The 22,006-nt window shown below is 40.6% G+C and overlaps 1 protein-coding gene across 5 annotated transcripts in view; it reads left to right on the top strand.

The window, feature by feature from the left end:
• ehbp1 (EH domain binding protein 1) overlaps positions 1–22,006 on the top strand; it is a 169,927-nt gene that overhangs the window by 15,357 nt on the left and 132,564 nt on the right. For all 5 annotated transcript variants that reach the window (XM_034681770.1, XM_034681772.1, XM_034681771.1 and 2 more), the window contains exons 3-5: positions 8,252–8,309; positions 8,409–8,504; positions 13,440–13,493. In XM_034681770.1, the coding sequence (XP_034537661.1) occupies positions 8,252–8,309; positions 8,409–8,504; positions 13,440–13,493 (208 nt within the window). The remainder of the gene's footprint in view (positions 1–8,251; positions 8,310–8,408; positions 8,505–13,439; positions 13,494–22,006) is intronic.

The following is a 22,006-nucleotide window of genomic DNA, read 5'->3' on the forward strand; positions in this document are numbered from 1 at the left end:
CCGGATCAGAGTCTAAGAAGCTCTGACAAGAAAAAACTTTAATGACATTCAGTAAGTCCTACAAAAAATGTATATGTAGTATTATAGCTTTTCTCCTGATATCGTGTCACCGGTACAACTGGATAATGCTAGCATGACAGTAGCCATGTTTGTTTGTGTTTTTAACTTTCACTATGATAATGTTTTGGTGTTTTCTTACCGCTGAGTGAGACATGAGTTGACGTAGTGCAAAACACAAACGATGTGCTGAGGACCGGTTTTGAATCAGTCAATCAGTCACCATCATATGGTTGCGAATCAGCGGCGCTCGTGCATGTGAGCTGGGGTATTGTTCTGGAGGAGCTCCAAGGGGAGGGGTTAGATGAAGTCCTGAGGACATGCTACATTCAAATTGATGCTAGTTTTCCCTGACTACCAACCCTAGCTTTAAATTGTAATCTTTTCTTTCAGTCAGCTGTGGTTCAAAATGAAGTATTATTTAAATCATATGAGAGTGTTTTACTGTTTATAGTCTTTACAAAACACCTCAACTAAAGATATTTTTGAATGGAGAGAAAAACAAAACATTGACATTGAAGTACCACCTTCATCCCCCGAAAGTCTATTGGCTTGTTTGCATGCATCACATAGTAGTCTCCAGCCCTACTCATGCATTGCAGTGCTGCAGTCTGTGGTATTAGTCTGGGAGATTACATATCAGTGTGCTTGTACTGCAGCAGAGTGTCTGTTTCAGTATGCATTGCAGTGCTGTAGTCTGTGAGGTTTGATCCTTGAAAATTCCTGTATTACAGCACAAACAGATCTACATTCCCTCTATTATCTGTGATTGACAGACAGTTAGACAGACAACAAAACCCTCTCTCGGAAGTTGTCGGCATTTATTCAGGATGATATATACAAGGCTAGGGTGATTTTTTTAAAAGATTATTTAGGCTTAATATTCAATGTTTTCTCATTGCAGTGCTAAATGGAGCTCCACAACTTCATGTGAGGTTGTAATACTCTGCTTGTCTAGTTTTTGTGTGTCTGTGTCGGGCACGTGATATCAGAAGTGAAGTGGTTCCTTCCTCTTGCCTACAGGAAAGATAGGGCAGCTGCAACATCCTGACCCGCCCTGCTCTTCCAGCCACGCAGTGTGCATCTTATCAGGAGTAAATCTAAGCTGCCAAACGAATGTTTCTGATGAGCAAGCTTTATTCTTAAGGCAGTGTTTTTGGAGGCACCCAATATCTCCAAGGGCTACAAGTCCCAGGATGAATTCCTTTTTGTGAGACAACCCTTGTGTTCCCTTGAGCTGTGTGAAGATAAAGTTGTAAGCACTCCTTCTGATATCCATCAGATGAAACAGATTTACCCCCACCCTGCTTTATTTCATCATGATGGGGTGAAACTCTTGGCCCAGTGTTTTTTTTTACTCCATTTTCCCCCCATAATTTTGCCCAATTAGCACATGCCTTTGTAAAGAGTTGAGCCATAACACTCCAGAGTGCTTAGCAGTGCTGTGGCTGAGCTGATACGCTGCTTTCACTGCACTGAGTAGACCAAGTGTAAACCACATGCACGCATCTCAGCAGCATGAGGCTGACTGCAAAATGGCAAACTGTCTCTGTGAATTGACACTGAGGCCAAAGAGTGAAGTTATGAATTATATTATGTTATTCTAAGTGATATGCAAGGCTGTACCCAACTGAGACTCCTGTGATTTGTTCAATAAGAAACTTCAGCTGTTTCTTTCTTTACATGAGCGTCATACTTTACCAATCAGAGGCAAATTATCAGAACAATGGATGGTGACAAGGGATGCACCGAAATGAAAATTCTTGGCCGAAACTGAAAATCGAAAATGAGGATACCGAGGCCGAAAATCATTTATTAGCAGACACTTGAAGCTAGTTTGTAAAGCAGTTTGAACACACTGGGTTAAAGGAGCTCAAAGTTATAGACAGAAATGTCAAAAATGTTACAACTGTCCCCGGTCTCCCCTACCATTGCATTTATGGCTCTGTGTACTACTAACCTCACTAACATCAATGATCTCATTGAACTTATCAGACAACGAGGGTGCATACCCCTCATCTGGTTCAGAGAGACAAGTCTTTTTTCTGTGCTCTGTTCTCCTTCTCTTGCGCTGTGCACTTCTCCGTCTCCAAGCAGGTTCTCCGCATCCATTGTGTCCTGGATCATTTCTAGTGAGCGCTGCTTTACTCCCACATCCAAGTAATGATCTTTAGAATGTGAATCAAGTACAGTGGCGATGAAGTGCAGAGGATCCGAATAGATCTCAGTGAAACGTGTGCTGACAGACTCTATGAGTGTACTCTTCGTTGTTTTCACTCCCGTGGTCTGTCTCAACCTCTTTGCTTAGAAGACGCTTTAGTGCTGCAATTAAAGGAATAATGGATGCAGACATGATGGCCCTTATCCAGACAAGCGCGTACTGGCTGCAGTTTTTGCTTGCGTCATCACAACATTCTGTTTTGGCCGTGTTGTTTCGGTGATAAAAGTATTTCAGCTGAAAACCGAAAATGCAATTTTGGGCCATTTTTGGGCCGAACATTTGCGGTGGCCAAATTTTTCGATGCGCCCCTAAGTAAAATCATTAAAATTGACGTCAGGAGACCACTGCAAATTTTCAAGCTTGAGTAAAATCCATCTGGACAATGAACACTGAAGGAATCCCAGCCCCAATAAAAGTATAAAGTATTCCTGATTTTGATTCTGCACAATCTCATAGTTACTTATCCAGCTGATCAAAAACTTTAAGGTAGCGTTAAATGTGGCAAAAAAATCACAACTCTGAAAACAATCTGTCTGTGGTGATATAGCTGTCAGGTCACTAACATAAAACATGTTGTCTACAGTAACTTCAGGGTGATTGGCTCTCAGAACAGTTTGTTTTTCTTTCACCTGCTGTGACGCTAAAATGTCTGAGAGAAAAACAAGAAGTGCCCAGAAACTCACTAATTGCAGGTTTGTCAGGATTAGAGCTGTGGCTAAACACTTTTATATGTAAAGGTAAGAAGGTTTAACTGTGTGTTTTGTGTCAATCTTGGTTCTCCCAGTCCCATCTCAGCTCCTGCTGGGCTTGCTGACCCATTTTCACTCTTATCAGCCCGTCACACACACTATCACAGACTCTTTATTTATCCTTCAAACTCATTACTTTTCTCTAAAATCCTTATTTTGCATGATTTTATTCATTTTGATTTGATCATATCAGAGCAATTAAACTGTTCCAGAACATTTAGACTCGGTAATACAATGTATCTTTCACATCCAAGCTCATACAGACCTTCAGATTTTTTCTCTTTCATTTTACATGACTTTTAATAAATGTAAGAGCAGCTCACACGGTCACTGCAGAAACAGATACTGAGAATACAAAAAGGCTTTTGTGTGTGGAAACCAGAAAATGAAGCTGAATTCAGAGAATTTAACATTTTCCTCTTAGATTACTCAAAACAAGTTTTAGCTTTTCAACATAGAAGGTGATGTACGGAAGAGGATAAGGGCCACCGGAGAGATACTTTTTTTTTTTTTAAATGTATTATTATTTTTCTGAGAAAAGAGTCAGAATTCTGAGATTAAATTCAGAAATCTGAGATTAATGTCAGAATTCTGACTTTTTTCTAAGAATAATAATTTAAAAAAATTTGACCTTAATTTTCGTTTCTGAGATTAAAGTCAGAATTCTTACTTTAAGTCAGAATTCTGACTTTAATCTCAGTATTCTTCCTTTTTTCTCAGAATAATAATAATAAAAAAATGTTGACCTAATTTTTCTTTCTTCCAGTGGCCCTAATCCTCCTCTGTACTGATATATACTTAATAAATAAAGGAATATTCATCTTAGCTCCTGTAAACTCAAACTAATGAAATGATGACCAGGTAATTAAAAACACACGTGCAGTACCATAAACCCTAGTTCTAAATATAAAGCAACCCTTACTCAAACTAAGCTTCAATCCTAGTGTACAACAAAGGCTTTCGTGTTAAAGATAGCTTCTAATGAGAGCTCTGGATCACATGTCATGACAAACACTCCCTTCTAAATGTCTATCTTCTGTGGCCAACTCCATCCCATTTGTTTCCCTTGTTTTGTAGTTCCTCTCTGGTTGCTCATTGATTTCTGCTAAGCAGAGAATTAAGATGCGGCCTGAAGACACAAGGGCAAACGACTCCCGAGAAGTGTGAAGAAGCCAGTCAGTCAGCCTGCAGGCAAATGGTTAGAATTTTTCTCATAGCACAGCAAGTTCTGTACACAGAAAAAAAAGAAGGGCTTGGTGTTTGTGTGCGTCTGCTCGCTCTCTGATATGGTCTGTGTTGTTGGACAATAGCTTCTCTATGTTCAGCCTCTCCTCAAGGCTGAAAATGTTGCCGTCATTCTCCCTCTCTCCTCTCTTTTGTCTCTCTCCTTCCCTCTCTGTCTCTCTCTTCTTCTTCTTTCCTGTCTTTTCTGCCTCTCCGTCACACAGTCAGTCATTCTTTTGCTTGAATGGTTGCTTTGCTGATGTTCTTCAAGAGTCCTTTGACATAAGTGCACATGCACACATAACCTCCAGTGTTGAGCACGAACCACATCTACAGGCTGATACAGGAGTATTACCACAAATAGAAAGATTCAACATTGCGTACCACGCATTGACTTGTCAGAAGTAATCTCATTATTATATAAATGAATAATCATATATTCATCACACTTGTTTTCTCCACAGTTAAGTACAACAGGCACATTTTAAGGAGGCATCACAAGGAGGAGCTAAGGGAGGGAAATTGGAGTTGGAGGATGGCTCAAGTAGAAATACAGTCAGCACTAAGACTTGTTTTAGAAGATTGTAACTCACATAACAGGCACTTTAATGATATAAATGATGAACACTAACTATATATTTTGTATTTTTTTTAGTTCATTGTTGATACTGATATATCTACCAGTTAAAGTGCTGGACAAAGTATAGGTTGAGCTGTAACAGAGCCTGACACAATGAGATAAAATTGTTTTAATTGGTCCCTGTGGGGCAATTTAGTGTTAGTTCCATGTCAGGTCAGAGGTTACATTCAGGTTTAGTGTCTGCTCAGTAACTAGAGCTCTAGTAGACTCTACTACTGACACACAATAGTGACCGGCATCTCCTTCCGTGCTGCTCTGTTGTCTTTGAAAAAGCAAAATACTTGATGTTAGCTATAGTTTTGGATGTCATGAACATAGACTGTGTGAAATATGGACGTAGTATCCGTGACATCACTCCATCTGTCTCTGAAGCGCTGTTTTGAGGCCAATCGTCGGCGGCAGCCATATTGCTGCTGTCGAGCAATTGTGACGTAAAGAGGTGGAGTTTGAGCCTCCTAGCCAACAGCTACAGTGTTTCCGCCTTTCAATCAAGTCAGCTGTGCCTCTCATTAGAAGACTCGTAATCTAAAGTGTGTGCTGATTGAGAAATGAGCTATCCAGACTACACTCGTCTTTTGTACCAGGCTGTAAACATGTTTATTTCTGCTGTAAAGATTTTAATTGGTGTGTATGTGGTTTCCGGTACTTCCGGAGTCAGTCTCAAGGGGATCCTCGATGAACTGCAGTTTCTAGCACTTCCGCACTGGAATTATATTTTTAGACCGGAGGTTGCCGCTTGGTCACTTTGACAAGCTAATCCAGGGAGGGGAATTAAAACTTTGTTTGGTTTTTACTTGAATGAAGATGACCTGATCCCACCTGTTCTTCTTTTTCCAAGTGCTGATCAACTACAACAAATAAGTTTGCTTCTTGGAATAGAAATAAACTTGTATGTAGGAAAAGATAGCACAGAGACGGATGTGACTCTTCCAACAGATGGATGATATCACTCCTGGGCAGCCATGCTCATTAGAATACACTATGACAATGTAAAATGTGTAAAAACATCCGACAAACTGCTTTGTCGCCCTCCACCACACACATGCACACACTGAGGATAAACACATGCAGCAGGAGTGACAGGCAGCAGGTCCAGACTTGCCAGCTAGCTCACTGCCTCTGCTATGTTTTGGATCTCAGGCTGATTATAAGTAAAATAACTATTTACAATGCCAATTTTTTTTACATTGCTTTTTCACTTTAAGGTAGAGAAGCAGGTCATCTGTAATTTATTAGACAACGCCACACAGTTTTATACTTCTACTATTCAGAGTCTGTTAATTTTTCAGTGTGTGGTTGTGTTGGTAAAGCAACTTTCTGTAAGAAATGTATCTGTGTGTGTAACTGAAATATTTACAGTTGATTTCTTACATCAAAAGTTAGTTTGAGTTACCCTATGGGAAACACTGTTCTAGCAGCAGACAGGACTGTGTCTGCTATAAAGTTACACCAAATTCACTGTGAGGCTGTGTCCCATAAAAGACAACACACTGTAAACTAAGAAATATAGTGTTTTTGGGGAGACTATTAATAACTTTCACAGTCTCCCTGTTCAACATGTTCATAGCGGATAGACTGACTTTGTTCATACAGCTGGCACTTAATGTTCTGATAACAGAGACATACAGAAAAGAATATGTTACTTTGTACTAGCAAACTGCTGTTCATGTCACTGGTAATGGTAACACCACAGATACGTAGTTCTACATTTCTGCTTTACCTTTTTTATGCACTGTGTTGCTAAGTTAGCATCTTTGATAAACCAAATTTTCCAAACAATGACATAAAAAACATCCACTAAGTGACATACCCCTTTAATAATACAAAACCTTACTTACTGTGGTCAGCAGTAGTTCAGTCCATAGGGACTTGGCTTGGGAACCGGATGGCCGTCTGTTCAAGTCCCGCTATGGACCAAGTTTAGACTGGTGGCTGGAGGGATGCTAGCTTATTTCCTAGGCACTGCTAACACAGGACTTCCACCAGATCCATGTCCGGTCCGTCTCTGATCCGCTGCGGTCCGTCTCTGTGTTCTCTCATCCATCACTGGTTGCGTTTTCAGAACACAGCACAGAGCAGGACCGCCGGACAGCTGGAGTCATGTGACCAAGGTTTTCCCACAGCGGTTTTCCCACTGAATCCTCATCCATGCTGTCTTATCAGCCTCTGAAAACCTCGGACCTGATGACTCCAGGCCTGTCTCCACTCTAAATGACATTTTTTTGTCATAGTTAAGTTAAAAACGATCTAACGATAACACAGAGTGTTTTATTCTGAAAATTAAACCGGTTTTTATTTTGTTTTGGTGCCTGACATCCTGTCCCGCTCCATCTGCTCTGTGCTGAATTGATGTGTCGTGCTCCGGCATCCGGCAAAAATAGAAGTCTGATCCGTTGCATTCCGACCTACCGGATCAGAGACACAGCCGGAACGCAAAGGAGCGGATCCAGTGGGAGTTAACAGATTGACTAGAATAGAAACCTACCAGATCTGGTGCAGTGACGGATCGGAGACAGACCTGGTGGAATTTGGCCTTGAGGTGCCTTGCCTTGAGCGTGGCACCGAACATCCGGATCAGAGGGAGCTGGTCCGCAGCAGCTCTCTGACATCTCTCCATTAGTGCATGTCCATAGGCTCCTGTTTGTGCATGAGAGTGTACATCAGACTGTGTGTCTAACACCGGAGTGAAAAAAATGAATCTCCCCATGTTGAATAATAAAGTACTTTTTCTGTATAAAAGTCTCTCTGAGTCAACCAGCCTTAACACACCTTTAATGGCATCATTAAAGTGTTCGTATGCAATGACATATTGTAAACAAGCACATTGATTCTTCTATAGGACATACAGGTGCACCTTGATGAATGATATTGTCTTAGTTACATAAAGGTTGTCTGCAATTATTTGTCTGTGGGGTGGAGTAATCTCCCTCTGCCCACTCGTTTCCAGTTTAAATTAAATCTGATTCCTTCTCGACTGTTGGGTCGAGTTGTCAGTGTCACTTTGACCTGGATTGGGTTGGGTCGCTTCCGTCAGTCTTATTTTCCTGTCACACTAACCTTGTGTGTGTGATTGCGTGTGTGCTATCAGGTATGCTGCAGTCCAGACAAGGCCTGCGTTTTTCTGTGTCTCATGATTTATTCAAACCATGAGTGACTGCAGGTGTGTGTATGTGTTGAAGGTGTTGCGTGTCCAGAAGGCTCATAAGGATTTAGAGACTCAGAGTTACACACAGACACAAGTTATTAATTGGTCTGGCGATCTTGACATGTTAATGTGTAGGTCTATGAATGCATAGAGAGAAAAAAATAAACGCCAATGACTTTCCACTCATCTGACTTTTCTCTCTCTGTCCTTCTCAGGCAACCTGACAAACTGGTGGTGGTTTGGACACGCAGGAGCCGGCGGAAATCCTCCAAGGTTTGTATTTGATGAGTGGCATTCTGATACAATATAAATAAAACAAAGGAACTGTTCTAAATATAAACTCTTCTTTACTTTTTCTCCCCTGTCCTGCAGGCCCATAGCTGGCAACCTGGCATCAAAAATCCCTACAGAGGAGTGGTGGTGTGGCCTGTACCAGAGAACATTGAGATCACTGTCACTCTGTTTAAGGTGGGCTATCCCTGATGTAGCACAGACGAGTAAAAACAAGTATTTTATGATACGTGCAGAAAAGGAATACAGATGTTTTTCAGAAAACTCATTTTAACACATCGATCCAAAAAGTTGTAGTATGTTTTAACGGGAAGCTTTTCATAAATGTGTAGTTGTACTGTTTTTGACACACGTGTACAGACAGTTCCTGTCACAGTGCCTGGCTTACTTAAACATGCTGGGCCTCTGTGCTGACAGACTAGCACAGAGCTCAGTGTCTTGTTACCTTCCTGACTGTCTTTGACATCCTCCTGCCTTTCTCTGTGGAGACCTGGGTACTTTTTGTATTTCTGACATGGACGCAGAGATGCAACATCCCATGGTTGCATACAATGCTTTATGTGGACCTCAGCACAATAAAAGGCGCAAAGAGAATGGATCTGCCTCCAGACCTTGTAAAAAGACATATGGCACACTAGTTAAAGGTGTACTTTATGTGTACAGGCTCAGTTTCCCAGGTTGCGTGTGAAGCACTGCTGTATATCTCACTGTCACTCCATTCTGGGCCCATTTCCACTTCCTGTCCCAGAGGAGGTAATAAAGCCGGTTTTGTAGTGAGACACAAAGTAAAGCCATTGTAGGCCTGATTAACATGCACATCCTGGATAAAACCACAAATTAAATTACAACGCCTTCAATCTAAAAACACTTTTTTTTTTCTTTGTTGGAACAGCTTTCTCGATGTCCCAGTTTGGGATCAAAAAAGTACATCAATCTATCTACCTCTATTTATTTACACAGATGCCAAACAGCTATTGTGTTTGCATTGTATTACTGAAACACAACATACTAGTTATATATTTGACCATTTCACTTATAAAGACTGACACTGACTGCAATTCAGGTCTGATTCTGGCACTACAAACTCTGGACATAAATACTGAATGTGAGTGTTTATTTTGCCAGAAGGTTGCTTTGTCCAGTGTTCACCAGAGGCAAGATTGTGAGGATTTGTGGTGTCTAATTGTTCTTCCCTCGTTACATTTTTAGTCCCCATAAATGACGGCAAAGCAGGCCACATAAAGCTATGTAGCTTACTTACACAAAGTTACATTACATCTACATTAGCAAATGTCAGCATGAAAAGAATCGCTCCAAGCCTTCCTATAGCTCCCTCACTTGGGAGAGAGACAGAGACACGGCAGTGGAAAAGAGAGACTGAGTAATGCTCCTCTGCCTCAGTGAAAAATGTACATAATGAATTGGCTGCTCTGTCTTGCCTTAAGCACAGACTCATCACTGTAAGAGGGCTAATTTTGAGTTTGAATGCACAGCTGCTGATCAAACATAAATCTTCCTACCAAGCCAAACCCTGGTGTTGTGTGTTTAAAAAGTATTGAGCCGCTCTGGCTCACTAATTCACACTCGATTCCCACACTACACTGGGTGTTGCATGCATGAAGAAAAATGCATATCAACCCAGTGAACGAGATAAATCAATCACTCAGAAGCTGACTGTCATTACAGCAGTGTTAAATAGAAGTAACTGTTCTAGTTTGGCAGGGAAATATGGCGGATGAATGTTCATTCTAGATGATTTAGCTGTTTTCATCTCCACAGTGTTTATTCGCTAATAAAATCCACTGCTTCAATGCCTTTCATTATTAATCAAGACCTTTCTCATGGTATCATTAAACATACTGTGATGGCTACTTTAACTTTTTCAATGAAAGAGGTGAAGCTGAAGAATCTCAGTTGTTTTCCGTGGGTGTTTAATGTGAGACTATTTTTCAGATCAACGTGAGGAGTGTCTGTGGTTTGCATGTTTCACATTTTATTGTGAGACTGTCATCAAGTGCGGGACTCCACTGGTCTGGTGTTGGGTCTTAATATGTTGGAGACGAATTCCTGGTACACTTTGGAATTGGTCTTGGTTTGGTCTTATATTTTAATGTTTTGACCATAACCCCAACTGAAGAACACTTTACAAATCATGGAGCCATGAGATACATTTTCAAAGGTACAGTGTGAAGTAATTAGCAGAACAGATTTGGTTGAAATTAATATTAATAAGTAGGTTTGAATTAGTGTTTAATCCCCAAATATAAAATGTTTTTGTTTTTTGTTAACTTAGAATGAACCCTACATGTTGTTTTTATTTGGAGAGTGGTCGCCAAAAATGTAGCTGTGTGAAGACAAAAGACAAGAGAGTAGTTGTACGTGAAATAATTTGTATGAGTAGGACTTCAAATGCAGGGTCATACTTAGCATGCACTCAGGATCTTCTTGTATCTTGCTACAATCTGAATGCTATATGTTGCCAAATATTCCCATTTCTACACACTGTACCTTTAAAGGATGCTGTAGCCTAATTGTTTTTCCAAATAAAAGTTAACTCAGAAAGGACAGGTTACAGCAGTGTTTTTCAAAGTGGGGTCGGCGGGCTGCCAGGGGTCACTAGGAGGGCCTCAGAAAATTGGAGGGAAGGGAAAAAAATAGAAACTTATTATAATTATCATTTTCTTTTCTTTTTTACAGCACGTTTGTTAATAATTACCTATGCTAATCAAATGTAATAATTATTGAAAAGTGAATTAGAGTAGGAAAATACATTCCAAAAGTTGATGTTTCTTTACATATTTTGAAGCATTGTCTGTGGATTTGCAAAGGGGGTCCTTGGCCAGAAGCTAATGCTGTTTGGGGGGCCTTGGCATGGTAAAGTTTGGGAACCCCTGGGTTACAGGATGATTCTGGTTGAGTTTTTACAGCATGATCCTTACTTAAAGTAAAGATATGACAACCTCTACCACAATTTTTTTTTTTACCATTTGTCTTTCAGGACTCTTGCAGTACCCGTTTTATGATCAAAACTACAGCTTAATGTCTATGTGAACCATAAAATCAAACTCTATGATAAGTTACAAGGTAGACATTATTACACTGTTTACTGAAATGATAAATCTAGCAGTGATGTGGAGAAGATTTCCTACCCTGTCTGGCCTGAAGGTCTGAAATTAAAGGGCTTAGCTAAGCAGTATTGAAGCCTGTACCTCAGAGACATGTGCTCCAGCAGGAGCCCTCAGCTAAACTTAGTTAACGGCAAGAAAGAAGTGAAATAAATAAGTAACTGAACTGAGCAGACTCCTGATTGCTCTTTCTGTGGACAGAATCTTTCATAACACAGATGATTAGCAGAAAATTGTATACCAATGACCAACCGTTACTCTAACACTTTATTAATGGTCTATTTGCTTATGAAAGCAGTCTATGAAACAGTGAACAATATGGTTTGAAGGATGAGGTTGTCTATAAAACTTGAGCCCATGTGGGTGTTGTGTTCCAGCGCTAAGCCAGACTGCAGGAATATTGATTTCCAGGGGTGTGTCACAGACGCAGTCAGACAGGAAGGCCATCAGTGCATGTCTTTTCTTGTGTGCATGTTCATGTCTGAAACAATAGACTAGCAATGTTTAATAAATGGCACAATGTTTTTGTGTTTTTACTCCCTATTTCAGGGTATTGATTAAGTTAGACCAACACATTTTTTGTATGCTCCTAAAACTGATATGTAACTGTGTGTTTGTGCTCCTTGAAGGCAGTGAGTGTTACTATGCTATGTAGCTATCATGGATACATTACAGATCATTAAGTACACCATGCTGCAGGTAATGCAAAAAAGTACATCCGTCCTGCTGTATATTCAAGCTTCATGAAGTTCATACATCTCTCTCTTTTCATGCTTTTTAAAGGAGCATTGTTTCAGCTGTATTATCATTCTAGAGGAAGTAGAGAAGGCATAAGCAGCTCTTTAAATCTGATCCAAAGTTACCTGATTTATTCATAAAACACTGAGAAGTGGAGAGGACAGGAACCCAGTCAGTGGGTGAACAGATCAACATAGAATGATGAGGTGATGCGCATTATTTCAATTGTGCAGATTTGTTGCACTTTTCAATGACCATAGTGAGTCTACATGTATGCTACAGTATATTGTATTCTGTGTACTAGAGCAGGGGTTCCCAAACATATCAGCCCACGACCCCCAAAATATAGGTGCCAAAGACTCGCGACCCCCCACTGTCCCTCAAAGTGATTTAATGTGGCTTCATTTGGCTGGTCTGCAGAAATTTAGCCTACCTATATGAGCATGCCTGTCATCTGACAAAAAGAAAGACAGAAAACTCATCACATTTTCTATTTTCAAGGTTTTATTTCAAGTTAAGCTACTGTCTGTGAAGGTTCTCAGTCATCCAGGTCATGGTAATCCAAAGCTTGATCTGTAAGGCAACTGGACTGGTAGAAATTCTTGAATACAGTCGTAACAACCCCACTTAGGACCCTTTGTGACTCCTGGACACACCCACAACTGTTGGTGGCTTATATCTTCGAGCTCTTCCCCAATCTGGTCAGAACTGAAGAAGCATTTCGGAGGAGAGGTGAAAGTTTAGCTACTATTTCTGTCCATATTTTTTTTACTATAAATGGATACAATTTACAATTTTTTAGATAACTTTTATCATTCAACTTTTTTATTGCATTTTTTCAGTATTTCTTTGTTCCCCACAAGTTAACAAATTATATAAAAGTAATACAAAACCAACAAAGAAAGAAAAAATAAATAAATACAAAAAAATACAATAACAATAATAATAATAATAATAATAATAATAATAATAATAATAATAATAGACAAATACTAATTAACAGTACAAACAAAAAGGAAGATAAACATAAGAAAATAAGGTAAAAAATAAATAAATAAATAAAAAGAAAATAATAATAATGATAATGATAATAATCCATATTTTTAGATAACTTTAAAAAAAAATTCTGGAAGACGAGCAGAATTTTTTCTCACGACCCCCATTTATGTCTCGCGATCCCCCAAGGTGTCCCGACCCAGACTTTGGGAACCCCTGTACCAGAGCATTAATTTTTCCCTCTTTCTTGCAGGACCCCCATGCAGAAGAGTTTGAAGACAAAGAGTGGACGTTTGTCATCGAAAATGTGAGTAAACAATTACAAATTTGTCCTTTAGTCTCTTCTGCACTTATTTTTTTTTCTCGTTATGTTAAAGTGTACTGGATTAAAAAAAAATGTGGGTGGTGGAGGAATAACAGGACTGGGTGCCTTGCTGAAAAGCACTCAGACTGTATTAAAGGATGACTGGTGATGACAACTCCAGAGTTAAACAAGAAAAGAAAGAAATAAGTCTTTCTGTGATGTTTTCCAGGTCACGTCTCTTACATCACATGATTTCATGTGCAAGTTCTGCCACCATGGGGTCAGCTCCTGCTATTACATGCTCCCTCAGCTTGTTTGGTTCCATACAGAGAAAACAACTCTTCTCCTGCAAAATGCTGCTACACATGAATGACTCTCTCTGATTCTTCTTCTGATTCTGATTTGTGTGTGTGCGTGTTTGTGTGTCTAAAGGCAGTTTAATACTTTAGATGTGCCTGTCAAATTTGGGGTTTTGATCTGCAAAGTTGTAACAGATTAATTTCATAGTCATTACAGGAGAAATAGTTCATGTATTTGAACGACTGCGGCGGCTATGGGATTTTTGAAAAAAACAGAAGCAGAGGAAAGAATGACTGTTTGCATGCCATACACTACTGAATGGAAACCTGGCCTCACTGTGAAGAACCAAACTTTGGGAAGGTGGAGAAGCAAGGGGAGTGGATTGCGCAGTGTGGAAAAGTTGGAGGGGAAAGAGAGTGAGGGTAATAAAGGAAGAGAGAGATTTTTTTTTTTACATTCACCAGTGCTCTGCCAGGAAACTGGAAACCTGCTGCTCTGAAGTGATTTTCTGTGTTTCATAAACCTACTGGAGACACTTCTGGGACCTGTTGGGCTTTAGACTTAAAGACAAGTTGGACAAATGACGTCTTTGTGCTTACATATGTAGACGTTTGCAGAAAAGACGACTAATACTGTCAGTGGTAGAAGCTCCAAATATTGCCTGTGTCAAAATCAGTTGCTGACAGGGTGATAAAACAGATGATCATAGTTTCTTTTAATCCTTGGTTCTGCAAGGTCAAAGGTCAATATTTACTACAAAGCAATGCCTTGTGATCATGCGGACTTGGTCCATGCAGTCTGTCCTGGTGCTGGTCCTGGTCCTGGTCCTGCTCCTGCTCCTGGTTCTGGTTCTGGTCCTGGTCCTGGTCCTGGGACAGGGACAGTTCTCACAGAAAGTCAAAGTTTACTCTCCTTGTCAGTTTAGAACAGGGGTGTCAAACATGCGGCCAGCGGGCCAAAACCATCCCGCCAGAGGTTCCCATCGTAGCGGAACGACTTTGCAAAGTGAAAAAAATTACAGCGAAGACATTAACTGCAATTTTTCAATAAAAGTATCTACTATTTCAAATTTGTCCTCTGGAGGTCGCATAAAATCATAGTGCTGACGGAGCGCACCTGAACAGTGCTTTTAGATTACTTGCTGTTTCCATAATCTGGTTGAGATTCACAAAGACTTTTTTAGAACACATATACATAAAACATACAACACTGTCCAGCAAGCAAACTGTTCCTGCTGGGGATGAGGGGTCCAAAATAGTCAACTTTACCTTCTTCATTATTACAATCTCTGTTCTATTGCTGTAAACATTACACTCTGTGTCAGGTGAATGGGTAACCTGTGTGTTTGGTGTGTTCGCAGCAGGTTTCAGGGCCTAAAGAGTAAAATATTCGGCCCACTATGAGACTCATCATGGCAAAAATACAACAGCTGTTTTTGTAGAAAGATAGTTCATTAAATGTGAATATTTTTAGAATGTATTTGTACTTTTTTGCGCTAAAACAAAGGGAAAAATTTGGAGTTGTCGTTATTTATAGGTTATGTTATGATTTTACTGGTCCGGCCCACCTCAGATCAACTTGGGCTGTATGTGGCCCCTGAAATGAAATGAGTTTGAGCCCCTGGTGTAGAAGCTTTATTGTTTTACGTATAAAGTTACGGCTGTCCTACACAAACTAGTAAAAGGTGTACTCTCTTTTTCAGAAACATAAGCTGTTACATCGAAGAGAGCTCATCTTTAAACTTCAGTGATGTTAAAGATGTTCTGAAATGACATTTAAGAGTGTAAGTGACCAGGATGTGCAAATAAATCTTGTATGACTACGCCCTTAGAGCTGATGCTCTGGTCTTAACTGCCTGACTGTGGAGAGCGCGGTGCGTCTCCAGTAATCAGGAAGGATAGACCTCTGAGACCTTCTTTTTTAAGAGAACCGACTGAGTGCTTTGCCACTGTCACTTTCAGTACACGTCAAACTCAAAGGAACGACAGCAGAAACGGCTCTCTACCTTTCTCTCTTTGATAGAAAGCCGAGAAGACAAGCAGGTCAGCCGGTGTTCTCTGGCCAGAGCGTGGGAGAGAGCGAAAGGAGAGCAAGAAAGGCAGAGAAAAAGGAAGAGTTAGTGGGTTTGCCTGCTTCTGTGCATACCTGACTAATCACAGAAAGATCAAAGGGAAACAGGGCCCTGACAGCAGGAATGGAGAGCACAGAGAGGGGAGGAGAAATATGAGGGGGGGGGGGAGAAGCAACTTTATACCCTCACATGCTCAGATGGAGAATAGGGATGAAAGTGAGATGATAGCAAATGCCAAAATGAGAGAAATACTGTGGGGTTGAAAGTTTGCTATAAAGTTGATTTGACATTATGAAGTGCTGCTGAAGTTACATCTGCTAGCATACACTCCTTTTGGTCAAGGCCTATTTAACCCGTTAGAATCAAAAGTGTATCACACATGTTGTTGTCATGAAAATCTTAAGTTTTTTACCCCCTTTTTTTTCTTTCATTAGTCTTGTCAGAATATTGCTCATAGTTTTTATTCCTTCACCTCTACATGATTTTTATGATGAAATTTGGAATTTTAGGTTAACACTTTTTAGCCAAGACAAGACCAAGACACTTAGGGATCGAGACTGAGTCAAGACCAAGACCAAGGCAGGGCAAGACCGAGACAAAACCAAGGCCATACATATCAATGAAAAATCATTATGAGAGTTAACAAAATAAAAGACTTCTGTTTATTTTATTTAAGTTTGCTTTGAATACTTTTGACAGCAACTAACAAGGTTTGGTTTTGTCTTTGTTGCCTTTCTTATGACTCCTTAATTTTAGTTTTTTCTCTTATCACAGTAATGACAGGGACACAGTGCATCAGTGATGGTCTCGACTGGTCTTGATACAAAATACGGAGTCCGCCCAGTCCGAGACCTAGACAAGACAGAGTAAAACTGCTTTCAATTCCGAGACAAGACCGAGACCTTAAATAAGCGGCCTCGAGACCAAGACCGGTTTCGAGTACTAAAACACCAGCACTTTTTATTACAACCTTTTTGAAGTTCCTCTTTTTATCCAAAAGATACTTACCTGATTACCTTGTATTTTACCTCAAAACATCAGTACATCTCAAGACAATAGATCTGATAATATGATACATTCTCATTCTTTTTCCTTTTATGATTTTAATAATGCATATAAATGCACATTTTTATTTTTTTTAAGTTATATTTTTTTGGCGTTTTTGCCTTTATTTACTAGGACAGCTGAAGAGAGACAGGAAATGTGGGGAGGAGAGAGTGGGAGAAGACATGCAGGAAATGGTCGACCGTCTGGGAATCGAACCGGCGACTCCTGCGACGAGGACTGTGGCCTCTGAATGTTTTTGTCAAAGCAACAAACAATAACTCTACTTAACTTTGAATGTTGGATAACAAGGGAAAGAAGCAGATAGATAATTTGAAGGAGAAACATCCTCTTCCTAATGATAAAACAAATCGTTAACTGAGCATGAATGTCCCACCTCAGACTTGCAGTAATCTTTAAGGAGGCCTATTTTTCTCTCAGTTAATGAGATTATTTTAAACACTGCTGCCAGCTCCTAGATTTTCAGAGAGCAGGTGAATTGAAGCTAAGGAGCTATATAAATTTACCACAAGAGGGCAGTCCACCCCAAGATCTGTGAAAATTATTTCTCAAATATTCACCCTTAAATCTGTTTGATCACTGCCTTATGTCACCTGCATGTCTGTGTGTGAGTGTGTATGTGTGTCAGGTGTCACTATGCAGCCCTTTACGCATGTACTGTCAGTGTGCATTGATGTCTGAGTGTAAAAGGTATCGTTTTATCCAGACATATTGAATGTTTGTATATGTTAAATGACATTCTTCTTCTGAGTGTGTGAGGACTGACAGCTCAGACCCCCCTGCTCATTCACCACCCCCACCTTTATAGTATCTAAGCTAATATAAAGTCAGGAAGGATGAATGAATGCGGCAGTGAGTGTTGCTCTGAGGACGAGGAGGAACAGACGATGAGGAGAGGTGAGTTCTCCTGACCCCTCATCAGACGGCGGAGGAGAAAGGGGAAGAATACGCCATTGTGCCCGAGCGCCGGAGATGATGAAATTCAAGATCCCCGCGCTGTGGCTTCGTCTTAATCTGGGGGCCCAACCTTGCACTGGGCTAATCCCTCCCCGTCGAATTACTGGCCCTGGTTAGATTGTATTTTGTCATTGAAAATGGCAGTGTCAAACACTACCTTTTTCTCTCCTCTATTTGTTCGTCTGCCAAGGCGAATCGCATAATCAAAAGATGGAGAGAGAGAGAGAGAGAGAGAGAGAGAGAGGGAGAGCGAGGAAGAGAAAGCGATGGAGAGGTGGCAGGCTGAAAATGGCTACACAGTAGTATCTCTAAATTGCATGCTACCCTTGCCTTTCACCCTTTTTCAAATAGGTGCATATTATCAAAAAGGTGGGCAAATTGAGAGTCAAAAGATTGGACGGCTATATTTAAAGGCATTGTGCTGACAGGCTCCTTTGTGTGTGTGTGTGTGTGTGTGTGTGTGTGTGTGCATGTTGGGGGGGTTAATGTGTGTATGTATATCTCTGTGTATTCTCTGTGCGTTTGCATATCAACCAAAGCTGGAGATGACCAGCTCCCATCATCTTCAAAGCTTTGTGTTAGGATTTAAATAAAACACGCATACACACACAAACGTGGGACTGTTGTATTTAAAGCAGGCGAAGATCATGTCTGAATACATTGAATATACAGTGATATACACTCTCACCCCTGCTCCTCCCCCTCATCTCTCCCCCCTCCAAGTCATACTTCAGCTTTTCCATTCACATTAAATAGATGTCGATCCAGTAGGAAGGCATTTCCAAATCTGTGGCTGCTCTGCCAAATAAACACCTTAACATGTTGACTGTTAAAGTTCCACATTTTAGGTATTGATTTTGAATCGGCACCTTTTATGTTTCAAATACAGCATTGTTGAATTATGGGTAATATTTCTGCCGACCAAACAGGAAGAATTTGTCACTTAAAAAAAGATAAATACAACAAAAGTTGAACAACCGCATTTGATGAATAACTCCACAAGACAATCACAGTAACAAGCATGCAGAAGTTAAACAATCTTTGTTACGTTATTCAGAGCCTTAGGGACTGAATGTCGAGAGCAGTCTGCTCACAAGTTAAGTGTGTTCTGTCAATGAAAGAATTAAAGTCTATTATAACATGGGTTAGATCAGGGATTCCCAAAGTGTGGGTCAGGACCCCCTGTGGGGTTGCAAGACACAAATGGCTGATCGTGAGCTGTCTTCCAGAATGTTATTCTTTCTTTTTTTATAATACTCTTTTTTTATTGATTTTTCAATTTTATAAACACAAACATTAGAACAAAATAAAAAAAGAAAGAAGAAAACACACATAAAACATAAAAAGTCCCACCCCAAACTAACACAAATAAGTAAATGAAAAGACGACAGGAGACAGGTAAACAAAGAGCACATACAAGAAATAAATGAAAGGGCAAACAGTCCTCATCTTCCAGGCACAGATGATAAGTTATATCTTCAGCAAGAAGGAGTGCAGTGGTTCCCAGATCCTCCAGAACTTGTCTAGTTTTGGATTAAGGTCATGAGTCAACTTCTCAAGAGGAATAAGAGCAGAGATCTGTGATATCCACATGTCAACCTGGGCCTGGGTAGTAGACCACCACAGCAAAATACATTTTTTAGGCCAGAAACAAAAGAATTGTCAACAGAGATATAGTGTCCGAGTCAAAGGTTTTTCTTTTTTTAATTAACTAAAAATAGTCAATTTTAACCATTCTAATAAAAATATCGACAAAAATAGTAGCTAAACTTGTAATAAAACCTTGAAAATAGAAAATGTACTCATATAGGTAGGCAAATTTTCTGCAGACCAGCTAAATAAAGCCACATTAAATTACGTTGCGGGACAGTAGGGGTTGCAAGTCTTTGGCACCAATATTTTGGGGGTCGCGGGCTGAAAAGTTTGGGAACCCCTGGGTTAGATGACTGCTGAGCATACGTAGCTAACTAAGGAGTTCGATGGATAAAACAGCACTCAGTAGCTCAGCGTTCAGTGACAACTGAAGTTCCAGTCCTGTGGCTTCTACCTCTTAAATCTGACTCAGGTGGTTCAGACATACTATCTAGAGCTGTGCTACCCTGTCACACTCATCATTACTGTTTGGGGCCTGGTAGATGTGACTGTAATTGTGATGTTCTTCCTCTTATACAATAAACAGCAAAGTTAGCACTTTTTAAAAAGTTTTTCTGTAATTAACAAACATTTGTTACATTATTCCACTCAAGTTTTCACGTTTAATGAGACACATTGATATTAAACATGATTTTTTGTTATATAAAGCCACATGTCCAAAGGTTGAATTGTGGTATTTGGACCAAAGTAAGCATGTGAAACTATATATTTTGTCTCCTGGCACTCACTAAAAACATCTGTCAGATTTTCTGAGTCAATTATCGACCGATATTTCCTTATTTTGATCGCAATATATTTAGGAATTATTCATCATGGCTTATGATAATGTTTCGGTCACCCCCTTCTGCACATGTTGTCACTGCCCCCCCCCCCCCCCCCCCCCCCCCCTCTCTCTCTCTTCTCCTCTCAATCCCTTTCTCTCTTTCAGCCCTCTCTCTCTGGGCTGATGTCCTGTCTATTGTGGACCACATCCAACTCCATTAAGGCCATTTCCACGCCACATACCTCCCACTTGCACACACTCATACAGTCACACACCGTCACATACTGACACACACTCATCTCAACGGGCACACAGTGAAAAACCATGACACCCAACTACTCACTCACACACACTTACAGGCCAGCCTTCCTCCCACTCTCTCTAACACGCACACACACACCCTCTCTCTGTATCGTACCCATAGCCATGGTGTGTATACCACCCCCCCCCCCTCCCCTCCCCTCCCCTCCCTTCCCTTCCCTTCCCTTCTTTCTGTCTGGAACACATTACGTAGGCCAGTGGCTTGTGAGCACTGACTGGGCCTCTGGGAAGAAAAACACAATTATTTCAGCCCTCGGCTATTCACGCAAAGGTGACAAAAGCTGGTATGAAGTATGAAATCCCAAAAGTTTCTCCCGTGCCGAGGACGACAAATTGGGATTAATTTGCACTCGTGTGCATGCGTGTGTCTCCAAAGTTTTCACCTTTGCTCGTTCTCATTTCCTGAACAGTTTGGAGAACTCAAAAGGCCTAATTTATTGTGTCAGAAAGAGGAGTGTGTGTGTGACAATATGTGTGTGCTCATAGTGCTAATTTTAAATGATAAATGCTTTATAGTCTAAAGCGGTTAGGCTGTAAATTTGTGTGTGTGTGTGTTGCTGCAGAAAGGGGGGGTGTTGGTTCTTAGTATGGGATCACACATTCACACACGCTTTCCAAATTATTTAATCTAATTAATCGCCCTGAGGAGAGGCAACAGATGCTGGCGATTACCCCCCATGACTGGACCCCTCCCTAAGCAGTCACACACACATGCACACACACACATGTCACAGACACACAGTAGGTGCACGCAAGAACACACAACTATTACAACTCAGAATTCTGAACATTTCTGTAACTATGCTGCTAACATCTATTATTTTTGTTCAGTGAATAAGAAAATGAAGACACACACACACACACACACACACACACATACACACACACACACACACACACACACACACACACACACACACACACACACACACACACACACACACACACACATCTACAATAGTGTACAGCAAATTACTTTCCACATTTCAGCTCAGAAACATTGGTGTAGCTCAGTCTTATTTTGTGTCTGTGTGTGTCTTTGTATATGCGTGTGTGCGTGCATGTGCGTGTGTGTGTGCGTATCTGTGGTTAGAAGCTGAACCTGTGTCTGAAGAACAATACAATAGGGTGCATAAGTCTAGTCTGTTATATTTTAGGACTCTGTGTGTGTGTTTGTGTGTGTTAGTGGGTTGTAGGTGGCTGTGGAGGCCGGGTGGTCCCTCCTGTCACCCTAATAGGCTTACTGGCCCCTAATCCACACCACACCACCCTGTCACATGACTGGTCTGCTGACTAACTACTACCACCACCACCACCATGAGTGTGTCTTTAACCAGCACTCTGTGCAGGTGTCCTGTTTGTGTGCGACCAAATCTGTGTCTGAGT

This window comes from Notolabrus celidotus, chromosome 4 (assembly GCF_009762535.1).
Source record: "Notolabrus celidotus isolate fNotCel1 chromosome 4, fNotCel1.pri, whole genome shotgun sequence".
In the NCBI taxonomy this organism is placed as follows: Eukaryota; Metazoa; Chordata; class Actinopteri; order Labriformes; family Labridae; genus Notolabrus; species Notolabrus celidotus.